Source organism: Populus alba, chromosome 3 (genome assembly GCF_005239225.2).
Source record: "Populus alba chromosome 3, ASM523922v2, whole genome shotgun sequence".
In the NCBI taxonomy this organism is placed as follows: domain Eukaryota; kingdom Viridiplantae; phylum Streptophyta; class Magnoliopsida; order Malpighiales; family Salicaceae; genus Populus; species Populus alba.
In genome coordinates, this window is record NC_133286.1 from 375573 (window position 1) to 400861 (window position 25289).

At 34.6% G+C, this 25289-nt stretch overlaps 3 protein-coding genes across 6 annotated transcripts; all 3 read right to left on the reverse strand.

Moving 5' to 3' along the window:
- Nucleotides 1-1620: 1620 nt before the first annotated feature.
- On the reverse strand, nt 1621-3735 carry LOC118062397 (pectinesterase). Its single transcript, XM_035076128.2, has 2 exons — nt 2627-3735; nt 1621-2542 (listed from the first exon to the last, which is right to left on the reverse strand). The coding sequence occupies exons 1-2, from the start codon at nt 3657-3659 to the stop codon at nt 1851-1853; spliced, it is 1725 nt and encodes a 574-aa protein (XP_034932019.1). The 5' UTR covers nt 3660-3735; the 3' UTR covers nt 1621-1850.
- A 5294-nt stretch (nt 3736-9029) lies between these two features.
- On the reverse strand, nt 9030-15211 carry LOC118062351 (uncharacterized). Of its 2 annotated transcripts, XM_035076069.2 has the most exons (8): nt 14563-15211; nt 12930-14443; nt 12451-12750; nt 11914-12213; nt 11158-11676; nt 10403-10983; nt 9602-9729; nt 9030-9300 (listed from the first exon to the last, which is right to left on the reverse strand). In XM_035076069.2, the coding sequence occupies exons 1-7, from the start codon at nt 15045-15047 to the stop codon at nt 9646-9648; spliced, it is 3783 nt and encodes a 1260-aa protein (XP_034931960.1). In that variant the 5' UTR covers nt 15048-15211; the 3' UTR covers nt 9030-9300; nt 9602-9645. The 2 variants fall into 2 exon arrangements, with proteins under 2 accessions (XP_034931960.1, XP_034931952.1); XM_035076061.2 differs by lacking the exon at nt 9030-9300 and having other exon boundaries at nt 9408-9729.
- Nucleotides 15212-15573: 362 nt separating this feature from the next.
- LOC118062337 (uncharacterized) lies at nt 15574-24405 on the reverse strand. Of its 3 annotated transcripts, none has more exons than XM_035076041.2 (14): nt 23982-24405; nt 21503-21622; nt 20645-20698; nt 20436-20537; nt 19713-19796; nt 19512-19630; nt 19201-19302; nt 18665-18781; nt 17703-17768; nt 17464-17530; nt 17057-17110; nt 16854-16943; nt 16244-16285; nt 15574-16077 (listed from the first exon to the last, which is right to left on the reverse strand). In XM_035076041.2, exons 1-14 carry the CDS (start codon nt 23997-23999, stop codon nt 15958-15960), a joined length of 1155 nt encoding a protein of 384 aa, XP_034931932.1. In that variant the 5' UTR covers nt 24000-24405; the 3' UTR covers nt 15574-15957. The 3 variants fall into 3 exon arrangements, with proteins under 3 accessions (XP_034931932.1, XP_034931927.1, XP_073264043.1); XM_035076036.2 differs by lacking the exon at nt 23982-24405 and adding an exon at nt 22679-23480; XM_073407942.1 differs by lacking the exon at nt 23982-24405 and adding an exon at nt 22679-23482 and having other exon boundaries at nt 15956-16097.
- Nucleotides 24406-25289: the final 884 nt, after the last annotated feature.

The window sequence follows — 25289 nt, forward strand, 5'->3', positions numbered from 1 at the left end:
GGAGTCATCTTAAAGAGAGAGGGGATGATACGTTCCAAGGAGGGGTGAACAAGAAAATTAAGATTCTAGTGTAATTGTGCATACTATAAAGTTTTATGACAATAATCATAATTTTCAATCCGATTGTTGGATTGGGTAGAAATTGTACCTAGAATTTCCCGAAATTGTTTTCTACGTTCGAGAAAAATTTCAAGTCAATCGGAGTTTTGAAAGGCCTTACGATATAGGTTAAAACATGCTAAATGAGTTTTGTTATTTACTTCCTTTTGATTTGTGAACTTTTTATTTGGAAATGATCATTTTCCTACAAGGATGTGGTAGTTTGTTTTGGGAATTTTCTAGTTCTACAAGGATTTTTAATTGGCTGCAAAGCTATTGGTATTTAATGATAGATTGGTCAGTTTATTTTGAGGAGTTTTTTAATCCTACAAGGAAGGTTAAGGACAACAACTAGTTTTCTTCCAAAAGAAGGACAAATACAAGACTGCAATTAAAATTCTCTTCTATCTAAGAAACTACTTGGGCGACAACTTCTCCTTTAATTTCTATGATTATTGGGCAGCATTGTAGGCTATAAATAAGCCTTGTATCAGACCTGCAATATTTTCTTTTCTTCTTCTGTTCTCACGAGATCATAAGAATCAAACTTACAAACTTTATTTCTTTTACAGAAGCTACAGCCCAAGGCTTGTTTGGGCTTAATTAATATTTTGTTTTCAACTAAAATCCAATACTTGTTTGAATCAAGGTTTGGGCTTACTAGCATTGGTTTTGGGTCAGTTTTGTAAGTGGGTCATTTCAGCCCACAAAGGTAGATCCATTAGGGTTGATTTCTCAGAAGTACTTAAACTCTTGTAAACCTTAGTTTCCACACCTTTTGATCAATAATAATTTTGAATTTTTCTCAACTTAACGTGTAAAAGTGATTCTTGCATCCTTTGGTTCTTGAAAGAACTAAAACGAACTTACTAAAGATCAACTAGATACATGGCGTCATTCGATACAATTCCACTAGTGTCGATGCATTGGGATAAGTTTTCATTGTGTCACACTCTTATCAGATATTTTTTAGCTTTTTGGGATTAGATTTTAATCTTGATTGTGGGTTGTGTGATCGCATGATCACGAGGTTTGCATCAAGACACTATAGCATAGAGTATGTGTATCCTGTCAAATCATGTTTGTTCTCAATAATATAGTCATGATTCTTTGAATAGGATTTGAAACTTTTTTTCAAACGCAACCTAACTTTTTTACAAGCTAGGTTAATTTTGGAGCAAAATGTGAAAATTTGATGGTATTCAATTGTTAATGAATAAGATTTAATATTGAAAGGATCACTTGTGTATGTAAAAAAACTTATGTAAAACTTGTATAAGTAATCCTTATACTTTCATAAATTTAATAAGTTCATCTTTTAGAGTTTGGTTTTCATCCTAGAAAAAGATGGGTATGTTGTGCGCTCATACCAAACATGTTGCCAAACATACTTAATCCAAAAATCCAAGGGATGAAGACACTTTAGACAAAGAACATATTTGGTATTAGAAATGATGCATAATCATTATCAATTGCAAAAGGCAAATAGAGAAATTAATTTAAGCAACAATAACAAGCAAATTAATTTGAAACACTCTTTATTTCATAAGTAAGAGTCCAGTCTAGCAAGGACCAAAAACACAAGCTCTCTACTGGGAGAGTAGATTGCAACATTCCAAAGATGAACCAAAACTTGTAAAAAAAAAACAAAACAAACAAAAAACAAGAAGCACCAGAGCTACTGGAGACACTCAATCCACACATACTAGGTAAGGTAGAAGTGGGTAGGGATAGCATGGATAAAACCCAGTTCAGAGACCAAGAGAGAATGGGAAGGTAGTGGATTTCAACCAGCTACTACCAGTGATGAAGTTGCGAGCAGTAAAAGCTTGAGCCTCAGTTGCATCGGTGATCACCTTGTATCCTTTCCAGGGAACCCTTCCGGAGGTTCCGGCACCGGCCCCACTGTTTTCGTACTCTGCAAAATGTAATGTGTCAAGTGCGAATCTGCCCTTCCACTCACGCCATCCGGCCGGGCTTATCACATCACTTATGGATGATTGCATGATAACAGTCCTTGAATACTCCTTCCAGGGTCTACCGAGATACGCAGAGAAATTACTCCTGGCATGCTGTAGATCAGGAGTAGCACCGATTCTAGACTTCTGAATTACAATGCCAGTGTTTTGATTAGGATCACTCCTCCCTTGGGCAGTTATTGTGATTGTTTGCCCTGGATTGGGACGGCGAGCACGGATGTCACAATCTTGGAAAACAGCTGCAGAATTGCCGAAAATGAAATCAACCGTGCCTGCTATGTAGCAGTTTGTGAAGAACTGACGGTTTGAGTGGACATGGAGGGTGTTTTGGTAGGCCAGCATGCCACATTTGTAGAACGCTGCAAAGTCAGACTCAACTCGTAGTGCCACGGCTTGGTACTTGGAGGCGCCGGCTGTGTTTTGGAAGGTTATGTCTCTTGCTAGGAATCCTTGACCCACCACGGCTGCGAGGTTCATCAAGATGTCCCATTAAAGTACTCGTGCATAGAAAATAATTAGGAAAAATAAAATAAAATCGATGAACATACCAACAGTGGCTGAATGGTAGGTCGTGCCGCCATCAACCACATTCCTACTTGCTGTGATGATAGTTTTTTTCCTTCCATCTCCAAGAAACATGATGTTAGTTTTCTCACTTGGAACTTCCACATTTTCCCTGTAGACACCTGCCTTGATTTTGATAATATACCTCTTAGCGCTATGCTTAGGTGCAGCAGCAACTGCAGCTGACACTGTCCTGTACTTCCCACTGCCATCAGCTGCCACCACCACGTCTGGAGTCAGCAATGATGATTGGAACAGCCGTCTGTCCGTTACCGACAACCACTCCGGCCACCCTTCATCGCTGTCGTCCTCCTCCTTGAGCTTCCTGCTTGTGGTCCTGAGCCTATTGGCAATGGCTTGAGCGTCTTCGATCAACTTCTTGATCAATTCCAATGTATTACTACACATCTTTCCAGCATCATCTTTACTGGAACCAAGAAAAAAATCCCTCAATTCCCTCAAAGGCGATGAATGAGAGAAACCATCCAAACACGAGTCGTCATTTGATTTACAAGAACTCGCTTTAGTTCTAAGATTTTCAGCGTATGATTTTTGTTGAAGAAGTTGATTGTTGGGGTTGCGTTTGAGCTCTCCCCAAACCTTGTCTAGATCGGCAAGACTGCTGTCGTAATTCTTCCTACAATCCTCGAGAGCAGTCTTTTGTTTTTTTTTAGGATTCTCGGTGGATAGGATCTTATCCGCTTTGATCTTGTTGCTATTAATAGCATCTATAGTTGCGTTTATGCTGTTCAGAATAACTGCTTTGGGATCATCCGATTTCCCGGAATCATCAGGGAAACTGGTAGCTGCTGAGTAGCACAAATCAGGATACCTTGTGGAGTTGCATGAGGCCATCAGCAAGGCATGAGCAGCATCATTTTTGGTGGAGTTTTTGTGAGAATTGACGCCAATGGCAATGGCAATGATAGTGGCAACTAGTAAGAAAGAAGCAAAAATAGCAAGGACAAGCCTCTTGTTTTTCTTGGACATGGAAATGTACTGGCCGGCTTGGGTCATCTTTTTTGGTTTTTGTTTTCTTGGAGGATAGTGAAGTAGGGTTTATGGGCTTTCGAATGATGGTGTGGTGAAAGAGTACACCATGTACCAATATATAGAGGGAAAAAAGTAAGTAATGTGGGAATTTCGATTGTTATATTAATAAAAATCAATTTTGATAGTGATATTAAACAATAAATTAGGGTTATTTGTGTTCACCCACTACAAGATTTCACTGTTTTACTAATGGATCTAATCCATCGATGTGAAATTCAAACTCTGTTGGTAAATGTTTTACCGACTAAATCACCGACGGAAAGTATCCGTCAGGATGCCTTTCGTTGGTAATACAACATTCCGTCGCTAACTCTGTTGGTAAAAAAAAAATATTGTCGATGGTTTTATAGACGGAAAATGCAAGCAAAAAAAAATTCTCGCTGGATATATACCAAAGAATTTATTCCGCTGATAATAGTTATAATATTCAAAGGATTCATTATCAATTATCAATGTCCATACAAATTTATATATATAAATTTACGGAAATTACAACTCCGTAATAGCATTGATAAAAATTAAAACCGACTCGTTAAACAAGCTATTAATTATTTCACCTCAACACATGTAATTCGGTAATTCAACAAAGTTTCAATAATGTACAAACAAATATAATTTTGTAAAATCTGAAACAAATCATAACAAGTATAAAATTATATATTCATACTACAAGTTTGTTTGAGAAATAACAATAAACATGTACATACATTAACAAAATACATATACTAAAAAAAATTAACATTTAAATGTTAAAAATTAAAAAAAATATAGATTTACTTATAGAAAATGATAAAATACGCAATAAATCAGAATACAGATGTTGTGACGACAAAACTTAAAGAAATATGATTTGTGTTGAGAAGAGGGGGATTGTTTTTTAGGGGGGTTGATTGTTTGCAGTTTGGAAAGGGAGAGTTGGGATGGGGAAGAAGAAAGAGAAATAGGGGAGGAGAGGGTCAGCAGACAGGTGATATATTCACTTTTTCCAACGGACTCATTTTGTCGGTGATTTCGTCAGCAATTCTGACGGTGAATTGGTCACGTCACTATATGGAGATTCGAGTTTGAATCCCTCGGTAATTTCGTTGATAAAATCACCTGTGAAAAGTTCCACGTCAGCAAACCATTTTTAAAAAAAAAAATTTAACTATTCCGTTTGTAATTTTGTCGGTATATACCGATCAACTGAATTACAGACAAAATAGTATCCGTTGGTAATTATCACCACAATTTAACGACAAAATTACTCCGTCGATAATTCTGTTGGTTTTAGGCAAATTTCTTGTAGTGACTCCTACAACGTCAAGCTTTGTTAGGATATTGTGCAGATGGTGTGGTGCTCAGGAGCACATGCATTTTAATATCTGTGTTTTTTCTTTTCATTTGCAGCTTTAGTGCTTTTCCTTTGAATCCATAATAAAGAAGGATTGAGATGCTAAAGAGGAAATGATTAAGATTTTGAGATGATAAAGAGGATAGAGTATGGAAAATTACCTTTGAGTGATACAGAGGGAATGGGGATGCCCAGTGCCCGCCCACGGGATAAAGAGGATTGAGACTTGAATTAGATAATAAATCCATCTGACTATAAACTCTTAACCTAATGTTCTTGTCAAAGACTGATTTTGTAATTTAAAAAAAAAAAACAAATTGCTTAGAATAGAATTAGTTTATTATCTAATTACGGGTTATATTTAAAAAAAAATAAAAAAAAAATATCCGAGATATAGAGAACTAGCTGGTATTTTTATTAATCTCTAGTCTAACAAGTCAATTTTAAAATCTTTTTAATTTAATGAATTATTCAGCTTGAATTCAAAATTACTATTCAAGCTAGTTTTGTTATTTTTTCTTACTTTTTATGTTTTATGTTTTTTTTTTCAGATTCCATTTGAACTATCTAGTTTTGTTATTTTTCCTTTATATTTGGGGATTTTGATAGTGAATAAATCACTACGCTGCCAAGTCGGGAAAAAAAAATGAAGGTTTTGAGTATTTGAACTGGGATCTATCAAAGTTAGATGAGTTATGCAATTAATAAATTATGTAGATAACATAATAAATGTATTTTCAAATCAGTGAAGTAAAGCTAAGTCCAAACATGAAGCTTGTTCATGTTAGACTAATAACTTGACAATTTAGGATCAAACTCAAATATTTTTGTGTCATAACCTGTTTTTCAAAATATATTTTACTTGAAAAGATATTAATTTGATATATGTTTTTGTATTTATAGATGATTTTAATTTATTAATATTAAAAATGAAAATATTAAAAAAAAATCATTATAACTCATTCTCAATTAAAAAATATTTTTAAAAATTATTATGCAACACAATATCAAACTATTTGATCAAATTAGTAAATTTGTTCAGTTTTTTTTTAGAATAACTTTTTGAGTAAGAAAAATGTAGAATATGATATTTTTTATTCGAAAAGATATTAATTTGATATTTTTTTTGTGTTTATAGATGATTTTAATTTATAGATATTAAAAATAAAAAAAAATTATAATTCATTCTCTATTGAAAAATATTTTTTAAAATTATTATATACCACAATATCAAACTAATTGATCAAATTAGTAAATTTATTCACTTTTCTTCTTCATTTTTTTTTCTTTTCAAATCTCACTCTTAGATTTCAATTGGATGCAATTTCAAGGCCACCGTGAATTTGCTTTCTCTATCTTTTCTATCCTTTTTCTTTCTTTCTTTCTTATTAGGTTTTTAAATTGTTTATTCATCACTTTACTTTATTCTTTTCTTCCTCCATGAAATTACAGATACTGCAGGAAGAAGCTTTTAGGCATGCACCTTATTCAACGTGAAACATGCTTCTTCTTTTTTTATCATCTAAAAGCAGATAATGTGTTAAGATCATTCAATAAGATATTTAATTTTAATTTTAATTGATGAATATTTTAGTTTGAAAATATGATTGTTGTGAGAAAAAAAAAATCTTTGATTAACATGTTAAAATTCTTTTTTTAAAAAAAAATCTTGGTGTTGCCCCAATTATTTATACCAAATCTCACTATTATTGTGTTACATTTTTTAATAAATTATGTTACGACAACAATATAATTTAAAAAGAATTCTCAAATTTAATTATTTTTTTTTTCATATCAATGAACAGGAATTATTTCTTTTTCTTCTTCTTCTTCTTCTTCTTTGTTTTTTGAATGGAAGATAGTGACTTGATTAACATAAAACAAAAAATATAAACAAATTGCTGAGCTAATTAATCTAATCTTAGAATATGAAGGAAAATGTAAACAAATTGCATAGGCAGCATCAACCATTATAAAGAAGGAGAGATGCTAAAGAGGAAAGATGATAAAGAGGATTGCATACCGAAAATCATGTTGAGTGCTCAAGAGGAAATGGGGATGCCTAAGGTTCCATGGAAATCATTTGAAGTTTATAGTTAACTTTAATTCGGTTTGATTTAAAATTAAAATTGAATTAGATAAGGAATCCGCTGTATAATCTAATCAAAGAATTACTTTGTAAAAAAAATATTGTTTAGAGTAAGACTAGCTTGAAGGCTAGTGTTACGTTAGCATTGTTTTTTTTATTGAGTAAATATAATCTTAATTATTATTATTTTGAATATATGCTCAATGTTAATGTTGATATGAATTATAGGTAAAATAAAAGTAAAAACATAATTTTCATAACTAATATAGCTTTAATTGTTGAAAAGTGGTATTAGATGATAAATAAATAGCATCCTCGTATGGCTTGTGTGCCTATGTTAAACCAAATAAAAACATTGTTTTTCTTCCTTTTTTTTCTTGAAATCAAATTTTAATTCTCTCCAATTAATAATAAATATTAATTTTTTTTTCATTTTTCTCTCCATCATCATCATTGATCCCATACAACAAAATCATATTACTATCGACCTATATTCCATCAATCAAGTGCTTTAAACTCTAATTTTATAATCTATTAACCTTTTTTATATCTTTATAATCATAATTTGTAGATTATTTTTTTAATTTCTTTTATGGTATTCCTTTTTGTTTATTGAAGTATCAACTTTATGTTTTCAACTTACAAACTCAAGTAAGATTTGGCTTGGATTTCTTTTATGGCTTACAAAGAGTTAGATATCGTTTCATTGGATCCTTTTATCTGATTGTTATTGGCTTGAATATCCAACTATTGAAGTTATTATTCAAAATGATCATCAAAGATTTTAAAACTATTTTTAAATATAGATATCATAAACTCATGTAATTTTTTCTTTAAAATCCCCATGAGTTTTAAGGGGGCATATTAAAAAAAAATCAAGAAAGTATATTTTAGACTAATAAAATCAAATTAACACAATCACTAATTATAGAAAAAATCAAGCACGGGTTTTGAATAATTAAAGATTATAATTTGTCATAATTGCACGATTGTAAAACCTAGTGATCAGGGTGTTATGTCTTTGAATATATATGGAAACATCTTTCAGGCAAAACAGTTTGTCTCATGACATCAACTATTCTGGACTGCCTATGTGGTGCCATACAAGGAGGACTATCCCTTTGACATAGTCCCTAAAGTGGCTTTCATGTTTTTGACCAGGGGGCCATAGGAATCAAGTGGCATCCTGTTTGATGCAAGGTTGTTAATTATGTTTCGTTTCGTCTAAATGATCAAAATACTTCATACCAATTTAAAAAATAGAACAAAACGAAACAAATTTCATCTTATTTTAAATCTCGGTCCGTTCCGGATTTTTCGACTAAATTCCGCTCGAAACGTTACGATTTCATTCCATATGTTTCGTTCCACTCTTAAAAAGTCATTAAATCAAATTGAACCTTACTCAATTTCATTAATTAAACCACCTGATTATAAAAAGCTTTTTTTCATTACTATTTTCAATAGCAATGATATTAATAATAATATTGAAAATTATTATTACTGTTTTCATTAACAATGATATTAATTTTTTAAAATTAGATTTATCACTAATATATATGATTTATATTTATGTTGTTTTTTTTCATATTTATACTTTGTAAGAATTTGAGCAAAATAAAAGATGTTTTACATTCCATTGGCCACTTAATAACATTAACCTAACTTTATATTTAAAATGTTTTAACAATGTTTTTGTTAAAACATTTTACTTTCATAATATTTTGATATTTTGTTTAAGTTGAATTATTTTAAATTAAAGATCTATTTAATATTAACTATTTAGAAAAATTTTAAATTTTAAAATTATATTTGTTTGGCATTGTGTTTGTATTGCATAATTTATAATTAATTTATCTTGAATTTGAATTATATTTGTTGAATATATATATATATAAAGTACAACCCCGAAATAGTACGCCGAAACACTTTGAAGCTGAAACATTCCATTTTAATTGAAAAAATAAAACACCTACCGAAACGGAATTGATAACCTTGGTTTGATGAACTCTATCAGGAATCATGGGGCACCATGTTCTTACAGCTCAGAGATTATATTTCTTTGTTGCCTCTTCGCTCGGAAGTTTGCTCCAGGTGCTTTGGAGCCCTCGCTTAAAATGGCCGCAGAGGTCATGCAGTACTGATTTTGTTTCTCAATCTTGTTCCAATGATCCCACATACAGCTGTAAGAAACCAGAATAAGAAAAATGCACGATTTCATAAATTAATGAAATGGGTTCAAAATTCTTTGGTATCATCAGTGGTCACACAAATGACCTAAAAATTTACGTTGGTCCAGCAGATTTACATGGAAAGACAAATGCGCTAACATTTACAAATCAATGGGACATCTTTATAAATATGAAAATAAATATGAAGAATTGTTCATCTTACAATACTGATGCATTAACCATTTCCTAGACTAACAGTGGCCCTTCTACCATTTATGCTTGCAAGTGAAACTACAAACCAGAGAATCAAAACCTGAGAGAAACAGGCATTTTATCAAGTCATTTAATGCCCGTGAGTCATGCTGCTGCCTGCCGGTGGCTGTGTTGCCATTCAAGGGCTGCTGACGGATACTCACCAGCCATGTCTGGAAGTCCATTTGGCTGGTACAGAACAATAACAATAACCAAATATTAGGAGAGTATGGGAATACAATCTACATGTCCAGGAAACTCAAAAGAACAGCTCAGCCAATTTATAAAGTTTCTTTCCACAACACCTAAATGAATCTAAACATGCACATCTAAACTTCCAGATTCTGAAGTGAATGTTGAATTATATAACAATTCTACAGAAAAAAACAAATGTAGATACACCATTCTGTATGCGATATTTATAGACATGGTCAATGAAAATCAAATGACAGAGATAAATGAACCAAATGTAAGAGTACATTAAAAAAAAAAAAATGTACTGAAATGAACTAGTTCAATGTTTTAACTGCTTATCTTGCTATTTGTACATAATTTTGAGATAATTACTTTTTGGGAAGTTTTGATTTTGTTAGAGAAGCACACGAAGGAAAATCAAATCCATCTGTAATTCCTTTTCAGATGGATAATTGACGCTAGAGGGGGGCCATCTAAAAGTATCAATTGAACTACTAAATCCTTTTCCAGGGTCTTGTCAAAGGATCTTGGTACAAATAAGGGAGGTATACCTTTCCCTCAAATGAGCAAAATCTACTCAGCAACAACAATGGTTTAGAATTTTCTGTCAGAACCAAAATAGAACAATGAGCAAAGAGGATTGCATAGCAAGGATTCAAGCAGTTACCAGCTGCTGGTTGTCTTGCCATTCGTGTTGTCCAACGATCTGAGAGGATCCTACAGGATGGTGTCTGACCACCGAAGGTGATCCATAAGAATATTGACCTCCATTCTTTGAGGATTCAAATGGTACCTGTCCTGACATCTCTGGAGATTCATTTGGATGGCGTTCAATCACATGCGAGGTTCCTGATGGCTGCTGTTCCATATTACGAGACCATGATGCCTGCTGTACCCTACTTTGAGAGGACCATGATGGCTGCTGCTCTCCTGTGTGAGAGGACCATGATGGATGCTGTCCTGTCTGAGAAGACCATGACGGATGCTGGCCTGCTGCTTGAAATGACCATGATGCCTGCTGTCCCCTACTTTGAGAGGACCATGACGGCTGCTGCTCTCCTGTTTGAGAGGACCATGACGGCTGCTGTCCAGTTTTAGACGACCATAACGGATGCTGTCCTGTCTGAGAATACCATGACGGATGCTGGCCTGCTGCTTGAGAAGACCGTGACGGATGCTGGCTGGCTGCTTGAAATGACCGTGATGGCTGCTGGCCTATTGTTTGGGATGACCATGTAGATTGTTGCCCTGTCATTGTAGTTGCCCATATCAATGATTAAAGAACAGAATGAACACGATTCAATGAGATTTAAAGAAGACAAAAGAATTACAACTTAAAAAAAGTTATTATTATAAACATTTAAAGAAAAACAGAATGAAGTAGATTCATAGAAGATAAAGCTTCAATTGGATAATCACTACCTTGATAAGGTCTTAATGGAGGTTGCCGATCCATATCATGTAATCCCGATGGATGTATCTGGTCCATGTTATGGAATTCTGATGGATGTTCCCTATTATGAGATCCTAGTAGTGACGGTTGCCCTGTCATCTGAGGAGATCCTAAATGTGCTTGTCTTGACATTGGATGGACACCAAAGGACTGTGATCTGGCAATCTGAGATTCACTTGAAACTGATCTTCCTGTCATCGGAGGATCCATATTATGTAATCCCAATGGATGTTTCTGATCCATATTAGGGAATTCTGATGGCTGTTGCCTATTATGAGATCCTAGTGACAGCTGCCCTGTCATCTGAGGAGATCCTAATTGTGTCTGACCTGACAATGGATGGACACCAAAAGACTGTGATCTGGCAATCTGAGGTTCACTTGAAACTGATCTTCCTGTCATCGGAGAAGGTCCTAATGGCTGCCCACTTGCCATTTGAGCAGGTTCATGTTGAGAAGACCATGAAGATTGTTGTCCTGCTGTTGTATCTGCCCATATCAATGATTAAAGAAACAGAATGAACAAGATTCGATGAGATTGAAAGAAAACAAAAGAGTTACAATTTTTAAAAAATTAATTATTATAAACATTTAAAGAAAATCAGAATAAAGTAGAAAGCCTATATATATACACATACGATAAAAAAGATTCACTGCTTGTAGTAAAATAACAAAAAAATAACAACCTGATCATAGAAGTTAAGGCTTTGATTGGATAACCATTACCTTGATAAGGTCTCAATGGATGTTGCTGATCCATATTATGTAATCCTGATAGAAGTTTCTTATCCATATTATGGAATTCTGATGGCTGTTGCCTATTATGAGATCCTGGTGATGGCTGCCCTGTCATCTGAGGAGATCCTAATTGTGTCTGTCCTGACATTGGATGGACACCAAAGGACTGTGATCTTGCAATCTGAGGTTCACTTGAAACTGATCTTCGTGTCATTGGAGAAGGCCCTAATGGCTGCCCACTTGCCATTTGAGCAGGTTCATGTTGAGAAGACCATGAAGATTGTTGCCCTGCCATTGTAGTTGCCCAAATCAATTATTAAAGAAACAGAATGAACAGGATTCAATGAGATTTAAAGAAAACAAAAGAATTACAACTTTAAAAAAGTTGATTATTATAAGCATTTAAAGAAAAACAGAATAACGTAAAACACATACACACACACACACGTGATAAAAAAAGATTCATCCCTTGTAGTAAAAAAACAACTGATCATTGAAGTAAAGCTTTGATTGAATAATCACTACCTTGATAAGGTCTCAATGGATGTTGCTGATCCATATTATGGAATCCTGATGGATGTTTCTGATCCATATTATGGAATTCTGATGGCTGTTGCCTATTATGAGATCCTCGTGACGGCTGCCCTATCATCTGAGGAGATCCTAATTGTGTCTGTCCTGACATTGGATGGACACCAAAAGACTCTGATCTTGCAATCTGAGGTTCACTTGAAACTGATCTTCGTGTCATTGGAGAAGGCCCTAATGGCTGTCCACTTGCCATTTGAGTAGGTTCATGTTGAGAAGACCATGAAGATTGTTGCCCTGCCATTGTAGTTGCCCGTATCAATGATTAAAGAAACAGAATGAACAGGATTCAATGAGATTTAAAGAAAACAAAAGAATTACAACTTTAAAAAGTTAATTATTATAAACATTTGAAGAAAAACAGAATAAAGTAGAACGCAAAATAACATTTAAAGCTTCGATTGGATAACCACTACCTTGATAAGGTCTCAATGTATGTTTTTGATCCATATTAAGGAATTCTGATGGCTGTTGCCTATCATGAGATTCTAGTGATAGCTGCCCTGTCATCTGAGGAGATCCTAATTCTGTTTGTCTTGACATTGGATGGACATCAAAGGACTGTGGTCTTGCAATCTGAGGTTCACTTGAAACTGATCTTCCCATCATTGGCGAAGGCCCTAATGGCTGCCCGCTTGCCATTTGAGCAGTTTCATGTTGGCTTCGAGGCTGTCTTGCATAAGCAGGTCTTGAAATGTTAATCCACTTACTTTCATCCAAAACACTCTTAATCTCACTAGCCCGTCCAGCATTTCCAAAAACCTCAATTAAGAATTCCTTCAATGCAGGTGGAATACCAACACCGTATTTAATCATTTGGTCCAGCATATCCTTGCTTGCATCTAATTCACCAGCACTACAAAGCCCTCGAACCACAACATCATAGATTGAGGAGTCTGGTTTAGGATCTTTGTTTCCCATTTTGGTCAAAATCTCTGCAGACTCCACTTCCTTGCCATTCTTAATCAACTCACCAAATACCCTAGTCCCAAAGCTTGCCACAACTCTCAAACCAGCATCTGCCATTTTATTGAGCGTTCTCAAAACATCATCAATCTCTTCCCTCTTTAAATATGCATCAATTAAAGTCCTAAAAGTCACGACATCAGGGGTCAAGCACTTGGCCAACAATGCTGCAAAAAACTCCTCTGCGTGCTCCATCATCCCATTCTCGCAAAATCTTGCGATAATATTGTTGTACCCCGCAACATCCATTTGAAAAGGCTTAGACCCTGACTTTGCCCCCACCTTTTTAAACGTATGAATTGCCTCCTCAAACCCTGCTTCCTTGAAGCACTCATTCACTATTATATTAAAAGTATCAGAGTTTACGGCTTGGTGAGTCGGTGGGGTATGATTATCCAGCATATGCTCAAACAAAGCACAAGCAGCCTCTGTCTTCCCATATCTAACCAAAACCTCCAAAATGGTATTACAAGTAGCAGGCACCACCTTAAAATTTTTATCCTGCCACGACTTGTAACTTCCCATAGCCTCCTTATCCTTCCCTTGCTTAAACCACCAATCCATAAACGTGGCATTAATCACTCCATCATAAACCAAGCACCTCTCTTTCAACTCATCAAAAAACTCATTAGCCTTCTCCAAGTTCCCCAACTCCAAAAACCCTTTGATAACATTATTGTAAACTAGCGAATCTGCACCATGCCCTTTAGCCAACATCTCCCTCAACAAAGCAACGGCATCCTCAATCCTCCCAGCATCAATCAACCCTTTAGTCAAATGCCTATAGGTCACTGCCGACGGTGAAAACAGAGCTGTCTCAATTATACGCCTATAAATCTCAAGCCCCAAATCAACTTTTCCCTCATCACAATGCGCATTGATCAAATTATTATAAGAAACAACATTAGGCACTATATTATGTTTTTCAAAAAAGAATTTAATTAGCGAAACTGCATCATCATATCTGCATATCAATCACAATACAATCATTAAACATCACAAATTACATTCACAACAATAACTCGCAGAAAACAGAAACGCCCACAATATATAATTTAGCTTAGTCTGTATCAAAGAATGTACCTTTTCGCGCGATACATAGCAGCTATGATGGCATTGCAAGTAAAAACAGTGGGGCGAGTTCGGGAATAAATAGAATTGCGAGCGACAAGGGAAGCAGTGTCGAGATCATAAGCGCGGATTAGGGATTGGACCCGATTGTGGAGGTTAAGGCGATGGCCAGTTAATGCGTTTGTGGAGTCAGGGAGGCGAGGAGCGTTGGGGTCAGGAGGGGGAGGGGGAGGGTTGCTTTGCATTGCTTGGAATGGAGGGTCGATTCGGAGACGACGCCTTCTTTTCCTACGATCTGCTGCGGCTTCTTCGGCGGAGGAGAAGGCGAGTGTGCGGGACGGTGGAAGGAGTGGGGAAGTCGAGATTGGAGGGCTAAGGTTTGGGGTATGATCGAGGGGAGAAAGACTGAGGTGGTGAAGAGCACGGATTAGAGGGTGATTGTTGATTGTTAAAGTAGCGGAGGAGCGACGGAGGAGGAGGAGGAGATAGAGGGACATCTTTTAGTGTTTTTGAAGGAGGAAGTGGTGGTGGTGATGAGTCACTGGTGGCAGAGACTAGGGAGAGGGGGTGCGAAGCAGAGGAGAAGAGGGTTTAAGGCTTAAACCCTGTAGTGAGGATTTAACATCAACCCTTGGAAATGAAACAGCTTACGGTGTCATTTAGGCTGTGTTTGGTTGTTGTTCTAATACACACACACACTAATATTTGAGCTTTTTATTGTTATTTTCCCCTAAATAATTATATTACAACATAACTACAAACCTTAAAAAGCTAATCCGAAATAGCTGATAAATAATTCGTTTATTTTAATATTATTTTATTTAAAATATATTAAAATAATTTTTTTATCTTTAATATTAGAATATTAAAATTATAAAAAAAAAAATCTTAAATAAGTATTAATTTAATATTTTTTATTTCAAACACTCAAATGTCGTGAGGTAAATTTTTTTATTTTCCCATAAAATCTAGCTGTAAAAAGAATACATCAAGAAAGATGTTTGATCATTGATGAACAGAAGCTTGAATAATAAGAAGACAGATTTCAATAAATCAAAAATTATTCTCAAGATACATCAAGAAAGATGTCCAGAACCACTCCTTTCAAAACCAAATCTGTAAGAATCTCCAAAACCAATTGTATTTACACCATTTAAGGAATCAGACCCCTATCTATGGAAACCAGCTACTGATACAATGGGTGTATCTCCCATTTCTTTTCTAGCTGGGGAAGATAAAGACCAAAGAATCATAACATTGCAATAATCTCTTTCAATGCTGGCTTGCGAAACATTCGCCCCGTTTCTTCCGATCATCATCGATCACGCCTGAGACCTGGCTGTTTAGAGATCTTCTAGCGTCACCAAGAAAATGCGTCAGCATTAACATTCACTTGATAAACACAGTTCAGTATCTGGTTTGGTTGGCAAACTGTTGATATGGATCAACCCAACATCTGTCCTCATTCACTGCATCTTCCCATCTCTTGTGGAAGATGTTCATCTCAACATATGACTGTGTCCTCACCTGCACAACACAACAGCACACTAAGCAAAATGGTTGAAGGTAAGTAAAGTATATAATGAGTACAGAGATTGAGGAGAAGAGTTAAGTTTGCAAGATCTGCAGTTCATTTGAACAAAAAGAAACCGAATCTACTAAATAAAACAAGGCAAAAAAAAAAACAGCATACTTGGGGTCTTTTATCAACTTCCTTGGACTCAGACGGTAGTACCTGCAATATACAAGACATGAACAGCCATTATTTGCTGGCAAAGATCCTGGTGTGTCATTACAGAAAGTTCAGATAACTCCATTAAGCTACTGTGTTTCCAAATTAGTATTTGCAAGAAAAATGAATTTGGGCATTACTTGTAAGAAAAATGAACCTGGGCATCACAATTTAACAGTATGAACTTCATAGTACAGTGCAATAGAAAATCCTGGTTTGTTCAAAATCATTGCAGCAGATTATCCAGCCTATCGAACTGGTGATTGCTATTATGTTTTATTCATGTAATATTTATAATCTTGTTTTGGATGAATTCGATGATGTTTGTTTCGTGTAATATAATTTCATGTACCAACATTACAACACACCAAAGCATGGCATCAAAGGAGGCTTTAAACCACACAAAGGTCTAACTAATACAGGCAGCAACAGGCAAGCCACAAGAGTTTGTAAGACTAGACTAGCCTTTGCTAATTAATCCAAGAACGAAGAGAAGAAGAAGAAAAAATAAGCAGTTATAGCATCCCACTCCTACAATTATGCTATCATAAGGAATACAAGAAATACTTGCCTCACTTCCATTGAAGACGCCGAGGGTCGAAAGACCAAGATGAACTACATACTCAGCATCAACCACGCCAACATTTTTTGTCCAGTCACCCTAAGAACTAGAAACATCACTACCGTAGCCAAACACAAAGATCCTTTTTTTTTTTTTTTTGACAAGCAGTAAAACCAAGGGAATCACAAAATGAATAGAAATTAAAGGGTTACTTGTGCACAATGACCAAGTTTTCTATCCAGGCCCCACGCATGAATCAAGTCATTCTGCAAAGATTAAAAAGCAAATTAGAGATGATGGAGCAGCTAGGTACTACTTGATCTGTAAAGCACAAAAGTAAATTGTGATTAATTCCACAGCCAAGCCAAGTAAGGGATGTAAATTTAAAGGGCAAGCACTCCACTCTAACATAATGATTAAGAAATAAAGAACACCATCCTTCTATTTGGATCCATTCAATCTAATTAGCAATATACCTCTTCTTACTGAGACAAAGTGGTCAAGATTTCAATTTGTTGTGGGTTGTTAACTACTGAAGTTCACAATTTGGTTGAGTGCCACAAACACACCCATCATTGTCATGATATGGAAAAGATTCAATCATTCAAGGGTTTGATACCTGGATCATGTACCATGTACATCGCCAAGCTGCCTTTGAGAAGACAGGTGCCATCATTTCCACCCATCTGCATAGAAAGAATTTTTTTTTTTTTTTTTTTTTTTTGCAACATAAACAGTGTACTTGTTCAATTAAAAAAATCTTTTTCCAACAAAAAGGCTACTCTTCTGCAGCAAAATTCACAATTATAATGATATTGCAATTACAAACTACAGAGATGGTCATTATTTAAGATTTACCCTGTGCACGGAGGCAAAGTGCTATTGTTATAACACCTTCCTTTGCCTTTGAGCTTCAATATTTTCCTGTTGAAAAATCAACCTAAAAGAGTTAAGATAGAAGTCTATCCACCATCCACAACTAATTTCCTGAAATGAAAAGCATCTATACTGGACAATCATACAGTACAATAATAACAACCACAGATTACAAGGACTTCTCTTCTAGAAGCCGAGGCTCCCTCCTTTGATAAATATCCTATGGATTCATGATGCATACATACATAAAGCCATCACAATGCGAAGAAAATAGACTTCATTGCTAAAAGCACAATGGAGTCAGAATTGTCAGTCTGCATGATGAAGCTGAGCCAGACAGATTATGATGATTCTCTAATTCCTACAACACCCTGGAATAATTTTCAGTGTTGGCATGCTCATAAACCTTAAAGAGCCTTGGACCTATTATTTTGAATTATCATAGACAGGTAGAAGTAAGCATTAGAAGATTAAATGACTGCACCTTTACAGATATTCCAGTTATTTAAAACAATCTGACCAGGGAAAAGAACAGCCCAAACAGGAGGAGGAAATTTTTAAGAGAAGAATTACTTCACATCTTAAGAGTCACCTTCATTACCACAAATTCACAATGGTTGATTACTGGATAACCTAGAAAAGTAGGTAGCTGAAACAGAATTGGATTGATTCAAGCAAAATTTGTGTTTGATTCATATGGTAATACTTTTACATTCTTAGTAATTTCAGCTTTGAGTGTGCTTGAAGGTCTTGGATAGTAACAATAAACGCTCTTCACAAACAAAGATGCCAAGAAGAATTTTATTAAAATGTTTGTATCCAAGTAAACTCCATTGCAATGCTCTTCATCTGCTCGACAGAATTTGATGGCATACAGTAGCTAGAATGATCAGTGCAACCATTTAAATCATTCCAGAAAGGAATTTATTCTAATTTACACAAACCTGTGCGCCCTGGAGTTCCTTGTACGTGTAGTAATTGGATTATGAATGGTAGATCTAGCAGGATCAAGTGCTGGCTGTGATACTTCTAGTCCCTCCTCTTTAACAATTGACAGATATCTGCAATGAATTCAACATGTGCGATACTTTTCATGAAATCACAATCCACAAAACCACTTGTAGTCCTATTCAAAAAGGAAAAGAAGAAAATAGAAGTGCTCGTCAGCTTATATCACTTGGTATTTAAGATGTTTAACTTGTTTGACCTAAGTCAGCAAGGGCATTCAGTAGTGAAAAGACTCCTTTTCCATTACAACAAGAAAATAACATGCGCGACAGGAAAGACACATTCAGACAAGGAGCTTTCACTGTTTTTGAGAATTTCACTAGATGTGAATATTTTACTTGTATGTTAAAAAGCATGGGCACCATGACCATAGAAGATGGCCATCCAAGTAGTAGTTAGTAAACATTGGGATACCCTTTTTAGGAAACAAAATGGAGACACAGTACCACTTTTCATTTCCAAGAATGCTTACCGTCTTGGATTAAAATTCTCAACTCCAAGGTCTTCATCCCAAAGAAATATATAATTGTATTCAGCAACTATATCAGGATGCAAGAAACGCTTGGCAAACCACCTGTGCAATCAAAGTAACTGTTCATCTAAGGATGGATGATATGAGATGGTATAAACAATACTTAAATAGACATGTGCACATCAACATGAACAAATGCATGGCAGTGTGTCCTGCAAATGCATATAAACATATATGTGCCAATCTGTGTGCACATGACCAATTCCATTTGTGATTCAAGGAAACATCAATTTGGGATGAATCAAGCTTACCATTTTGTTTGATTTACTGCAGATACATGGATGGCACTGTCACTCCATGATAAATCTCTCCATTTGTCCACAACACCATCATAATGAAAAAGCATCACAACAAAATCACTTAAAGGAAACTGCAGGAAAAATATATATATATCAAGTACAAATATGCACTAAATATTTGAACACCAGCAATATATCAAGATTGGCAGCCACCTTTGTAACAATTCGGTCCACTATTTCCTTTTGCTTTATTCCAACTGCAATTGCTAGCAAGCTCGCTGAAGGTTGTGGATTGTCCTGGAAAAAACAATGCCATACTCGATAAGGAAAGATGAGAAAGGTTTCCATCAGGGAATACAAGAAACCATTTCTGAAAGTTGATTCTGTCTAGTTCTGGACTGCTAGAAGAAAATACTCATTTGGATTTTAAATCTACAAGCGCTTTACAAATTAACTCAAAGACTACATTTCCAAATCAATCTAATGAAGACCATATCCTCATATTTGAATGACGTATGTACTCAAGTTCATGTGTCAAATCTTGTCTGAAAGAGCAGACTAACCCTTTTTTTAAGGGAAAAAAAAACAATTAACTATGGTTTAAGATAGTATAAGTCAACACGGAGCATATTGCTTGTTTTTGCAGTGTACTAATAAAATTTAGAATAGTTCATGTTATCCTATCCCTGGTCTATGATGCGATGTTAGATCTTCAATGTCTACCAAATCACGCTTCACATGTAAAGGAACAACACCATTACCCTTCTGAGTAATGTGATGCAAATGTAATTGCTATGAGCTAGAAAACTATCATATAAATGACCTGCAGCGCTTAAAGACTTTGATGAAGATGAGGTTCCTTGCACCCACTAACCATTCTGATGAACCTAATGTTCCTTCTCAAATATAAAGAGCATCAGAATGGAATTTACTTACATCGTTCAAAGAAGAGCCCCATAAAGGCTGCATTTTATAGTTAGATTTCTCGTTAACTATGCCTTGAGGCAATGCCACACTTCCAGAAGGCCTGCAATGATCCTGAGCAGAAAAAAGATAGAAATCATAAAGAAATTCAAGTCTTGATGAACCACTTTAAGATCTTTAAAATGTCTTTTCATTTCAAACTTTTTCTAAAAGAGACAAACCTTGCATTCATCAGATTTCTGCATCGCCTCAATCAATTTCCATGCATTCAATCTCTGCATGGATGAATACCAGTAGAAGATCATCTTGTAAGTATGTTTTAGATCATCTAAAAATTTGACACATTCAAAACAAATCAAGGACAGGCTAGTAAAATTTCAATCACTTGAATCTTTTATGTCTATAACAGCTTGGTTAGTCTCCAACTAGAGCAGACACACCACACTACATTAGTCTGCTAATGGACCAGATACAATTTCATTTTAAGATCACAGTTCAAGCCTGGATTTTCCGATACCAAAATCATATATCCCAGGTGCTTTCAATGTACATAACACCATTAATTCTGAACCTCATGGCAGTAACTTTCCAATTCAAATAAACTAGACAACAATTGCTAAAATACCCAGAAAACACCCCTTGCTTAATTTTCCAGTAACTTTCATATTAAATGAAAGAAACAAAAATTGACAAGAAAACCAGAAAATCCCCCTTGGTTAATTTTCCAGTGTTTCTGTTCATCCCAACATTTCATTCTTCATTACGTAATTTTATCTCTTCATTTAAAGGACAGTCTGTCATGTAGAAATTGACTGCCTTAACTAAAAGCACTAATCAATATCAACTTCTAAAAAGAATCAATTGAATAGTGACTTTGTATGTGACGAAAAGAAGGTAGAAACTCAGAAGAAAAGGCCCTTAAAATTTCAAGAACAAAGCTAACATAAAATCATTCTTCTATTTGTAAATAAACCTCATTCAGGCTCTGCCCTAGAATATTAAAATCTTCTTAAAAGATCATGCCACCATCATTTCACAAAAGTAAATTTTAACAAAACACCACCATAAGAGATACTTACTTCCTTGTACTGCTTCCCAACAAATGCAGAACCAACAAAGTAAATGCTACATATCATAGAAACTGCAATGAGGAGACTGCAGAGGCATGATCCTTTCTTAGGATCTGGTGGTGCAGAAGCCTGAGAAGGTAATGGAACATGAAAACATGAAAACTTATAATCTCATTTTGTTTCATGGGAGCAGGGCTGTAAATGTCCATGCAAAGGAAAAGAAGTGCATAAAACAAAGATTCAGTTGATGAAAAAAGAAGTTCTATAAGTCTGATAATCATGAGCACTCTTCCAGGCATGTTTGATGCATTCACCAATATGCTTCTCAGAGGACAGTCTAACAATACAATCCTCAAAATTCTAGCAAGTCAGCTTTAATATTAAGAAGCAAGACCAACCAAAATCATATTGAGGTTTGAGTGACCTCCATGTATCTCTCATGGTATATGGTCATGACCCGGGGGAAAAAAAAGTCCACATAAAACCTAGATATCCGACAACTTAAGAAAGCAGTCATCAAGTTATTGACTCCCAACACTGAAATATATAATGAAGTAATTCACAGACAGAAAAATAAAAATCACATCTTGGGCTGATGTCAAGTAGGACATATAACTCCAAATCCAAAACTTAGTTTGTCTGAGGAAAACATCACATGTAATTTCACATCATCAGCCAAACATTTTAGCAACAAATGAGAAACAGTGGTTCTAAACTCTAAATCAGTGGCTTAATTTCTAGACACTGCACCCGTAACCGTAGCATTGCAGATATTACTGTTGTGGTTTATTCCTCAACCATTTCTGTCAGAAACTGAATAGCTAAACAAATTATCTCTGTCAAGATTTGAAATTGTCTCACAATCAGTTATAGAAAAAGTTTAGAGAATTGAACACATAACTCTTTAAACTTCAATAAAGACAACAAGTCCTATGTGCAATCATTAAAATATAAGTCCCAATTCAAGCACCAAGACAATTTGAAAACAATGACCTCTTACCTTTTCTTTTTAATATAATAAACGGCAACAACTTTGGCTAAAACTAAGGTAAAGAAACAAAAAAAAAAATGAAGTTCTACAGCAATAGAAACTCTAACTTGAAATGTTCTCCACTCAACCATAATATAAGAGAGAGAAAGTAACACTCTAATAAAAAATCCACATTTAAATCACAAATAACAAACCTGAGAAACCAAAATTTTTAACTCTCTCTGCATCTCCTCTTTTTCTCAGCAACCAGACAAAAGGTCAAAGAAAAGATGTTTCAATTTCCAAACAACAGGGTCATCCATCCATTTCCATTTATCCCACCATAATTATGATAAAGTAAAACAAAACAAAATTGACTGCTTTAACCATACCCGCTGGATAACATCAGCATCCAAATATAAAAATCAATAGAATCAGTACTGATTGAGACTACTTGTCACAAAACAATCAATAGAAACATCTTGAGGTTCTGGTGACCTCAGAATATCTCCCATGATATTTTGCCACCGCCGGAAAATAGAAAGTAGAAAGAAAAGAAAAGCCCTCCTTCATAACCAAACAATCAACAACTTAAAGCGTTCAGAAAGCCATCCTCAAGACATAGACCAACCACTCATGAAATATTAACAAAGAATTCACTGTTGGAAAAAAAAATCATATCTTGAACTATTACCAAGTAAAACAAACGGTCAGGTGGTGAAAGTAAGAAACAGGTCACAGACAACTTCATCTTGACAAAGTAGAAAAGAACTGATTTCCAAAGTTTAAACCCGTATTGCAAATATCATCATTTCAATTCTCTCTGATGAAAACTGAGCAGCTAAAGGCCACGACTTTTGGTCAAATTTTGAAATTGTCGCACGAGTCAGTTATGGCACAAAGTTTAGACAATTGAACATATGAACGAACACTTTAAAGCTCTTCATGAGATTACAATTCCTGTGAAGTAAATGTTCGAATCCAAGCATCCACTCCTTCCACGATGGAGAGGATTGCCAGCAAAACCTCTTCAATTATGGCTATAAAAGCAAGGTCTTGTTTTATTATTATTATTATTTGGAAAGCCAATAAAATAAAATTTGAACTTGAAAGCTCAATTTCATTTCAAAAAGAGAATAAAAATTTGAAACGTTTTCCAAGGGATCCTAAGATGAACGTTTCTCATGCAAACACAAACTAAAGTAACAATTTTTAAGTCTAGAGAACATAAACAAACACATAGGATGAGACCCAAAAGTTTGAAAGCTCCTCTGGTTCTTCCTCGGCAATCAAACAGAAGGGAAAGAAAAGACATGAAAAAGTCATACTTTCCCATTTAAACAAACATAGACGTATAAAACGATATATTTAGAGAGAGAGGAAGAGAGAAAAAATGCAACAAGTCAAGTTCACAACCACTAAAGCTCAATAATTTAAACGAAAAAGAAAAGGAAAATGATCACAGAAATCATCCCAAAACCCACCAGACTATGCATGTGAGAGAAAGAGTGAGCTTACACAGTTAAGAGCCTTCATTTTGCTGGAACAAAAATGAGAAGCAGCGCGGTGTCAGAAAGAGAAGATGCCCCAGAAAAGATGGAAAGAAAAGGAGGAGACCCTATTTTTATTTCTTGGTGATAAATGAAAATGAACATGAAAAAGAAGAGCTCTGTAGTTGGGTAAAGCTAAGGGTCTCGAGGAAAGTTGATGAGAGAAAGTAAAGCAGAAAAGGCAAAAAGAAGCCAAAATCCACCAAAAAAACAAACATTTTGTCAAACTCCGTAACAACTTCCTTCCACGAACGACACCATAATTGTTAAGCCAAAGCAAGGTAGGACACAGGAGCAGAGAGAGTACTTGGTGAGAGACACGGATTGTGGAAAAGGCAAGAACACGGACATGCTAGAGAGGGAGGAGAGAATGTAGGGAGAGTGGGGAGGTGTGTAACTTACACTAAGTTAGTTCTCCAACTTAAATTAAGTTATTCTTGAAAAGGAGAGAGTGCATTGAAAATATATTAAATTAATTTTTAAAAAAATATTTTTTAATAATATTAATATACTAATAGTAAAAATAAATTTATATCTTAAAAATTACAATGTATCCTACTATTAAAAGAAAATTGATAAAAATCTTTATCAATCAACTTTTAAATTACTTTTTTTAACTTTAAAAAAATATAATTTAATTAATCAACTCTAAAATTACTTTTTAAAAATTATTAGTTTGAATTCAATAAACCTTATACTCATTAGAGGTTTATATTATTATTAACTTTAGAATTTGTGAGATTAATCGAGATACATGCAAATTAGTTCGAATATTTATATTAATAAAAAAAATATTTTTTTATTGTTTTATTTATTAATAATATGTTATAGTTATTGTAAGATTTGTATTATATATCCTCCAAGATGCTATATGATTTGCAACATTTAATTTTATTTATTGTTTTTTATTGGGTCATGATTAGTGCCCTGTGGTGAAATCATGCCCAAGCCCATGTGATTTTTCTTCATATTAATTAGCATTAGCATGCCAATTATCCAAAATTAATGAAATCATATAATATTGTACAATGAAGATTCCTATAATATTTTAATTTTGAAAAGCTAGGACTAATCATGACTGAATTAATTAATCAATAATTATAAAAAGTAAAAGTTAAAAATCACAAAAAACAGTTTAAAAAATATATATTTAATATTTTTCAAATAAAAAATAATTTTAAATATATTTTAAAAACAGGTATAAAACAATCGAAATAAACCTCAAACAACTAAACAATTGTATAGAAAATTAATTATTATTTTATTTTATTTGAAA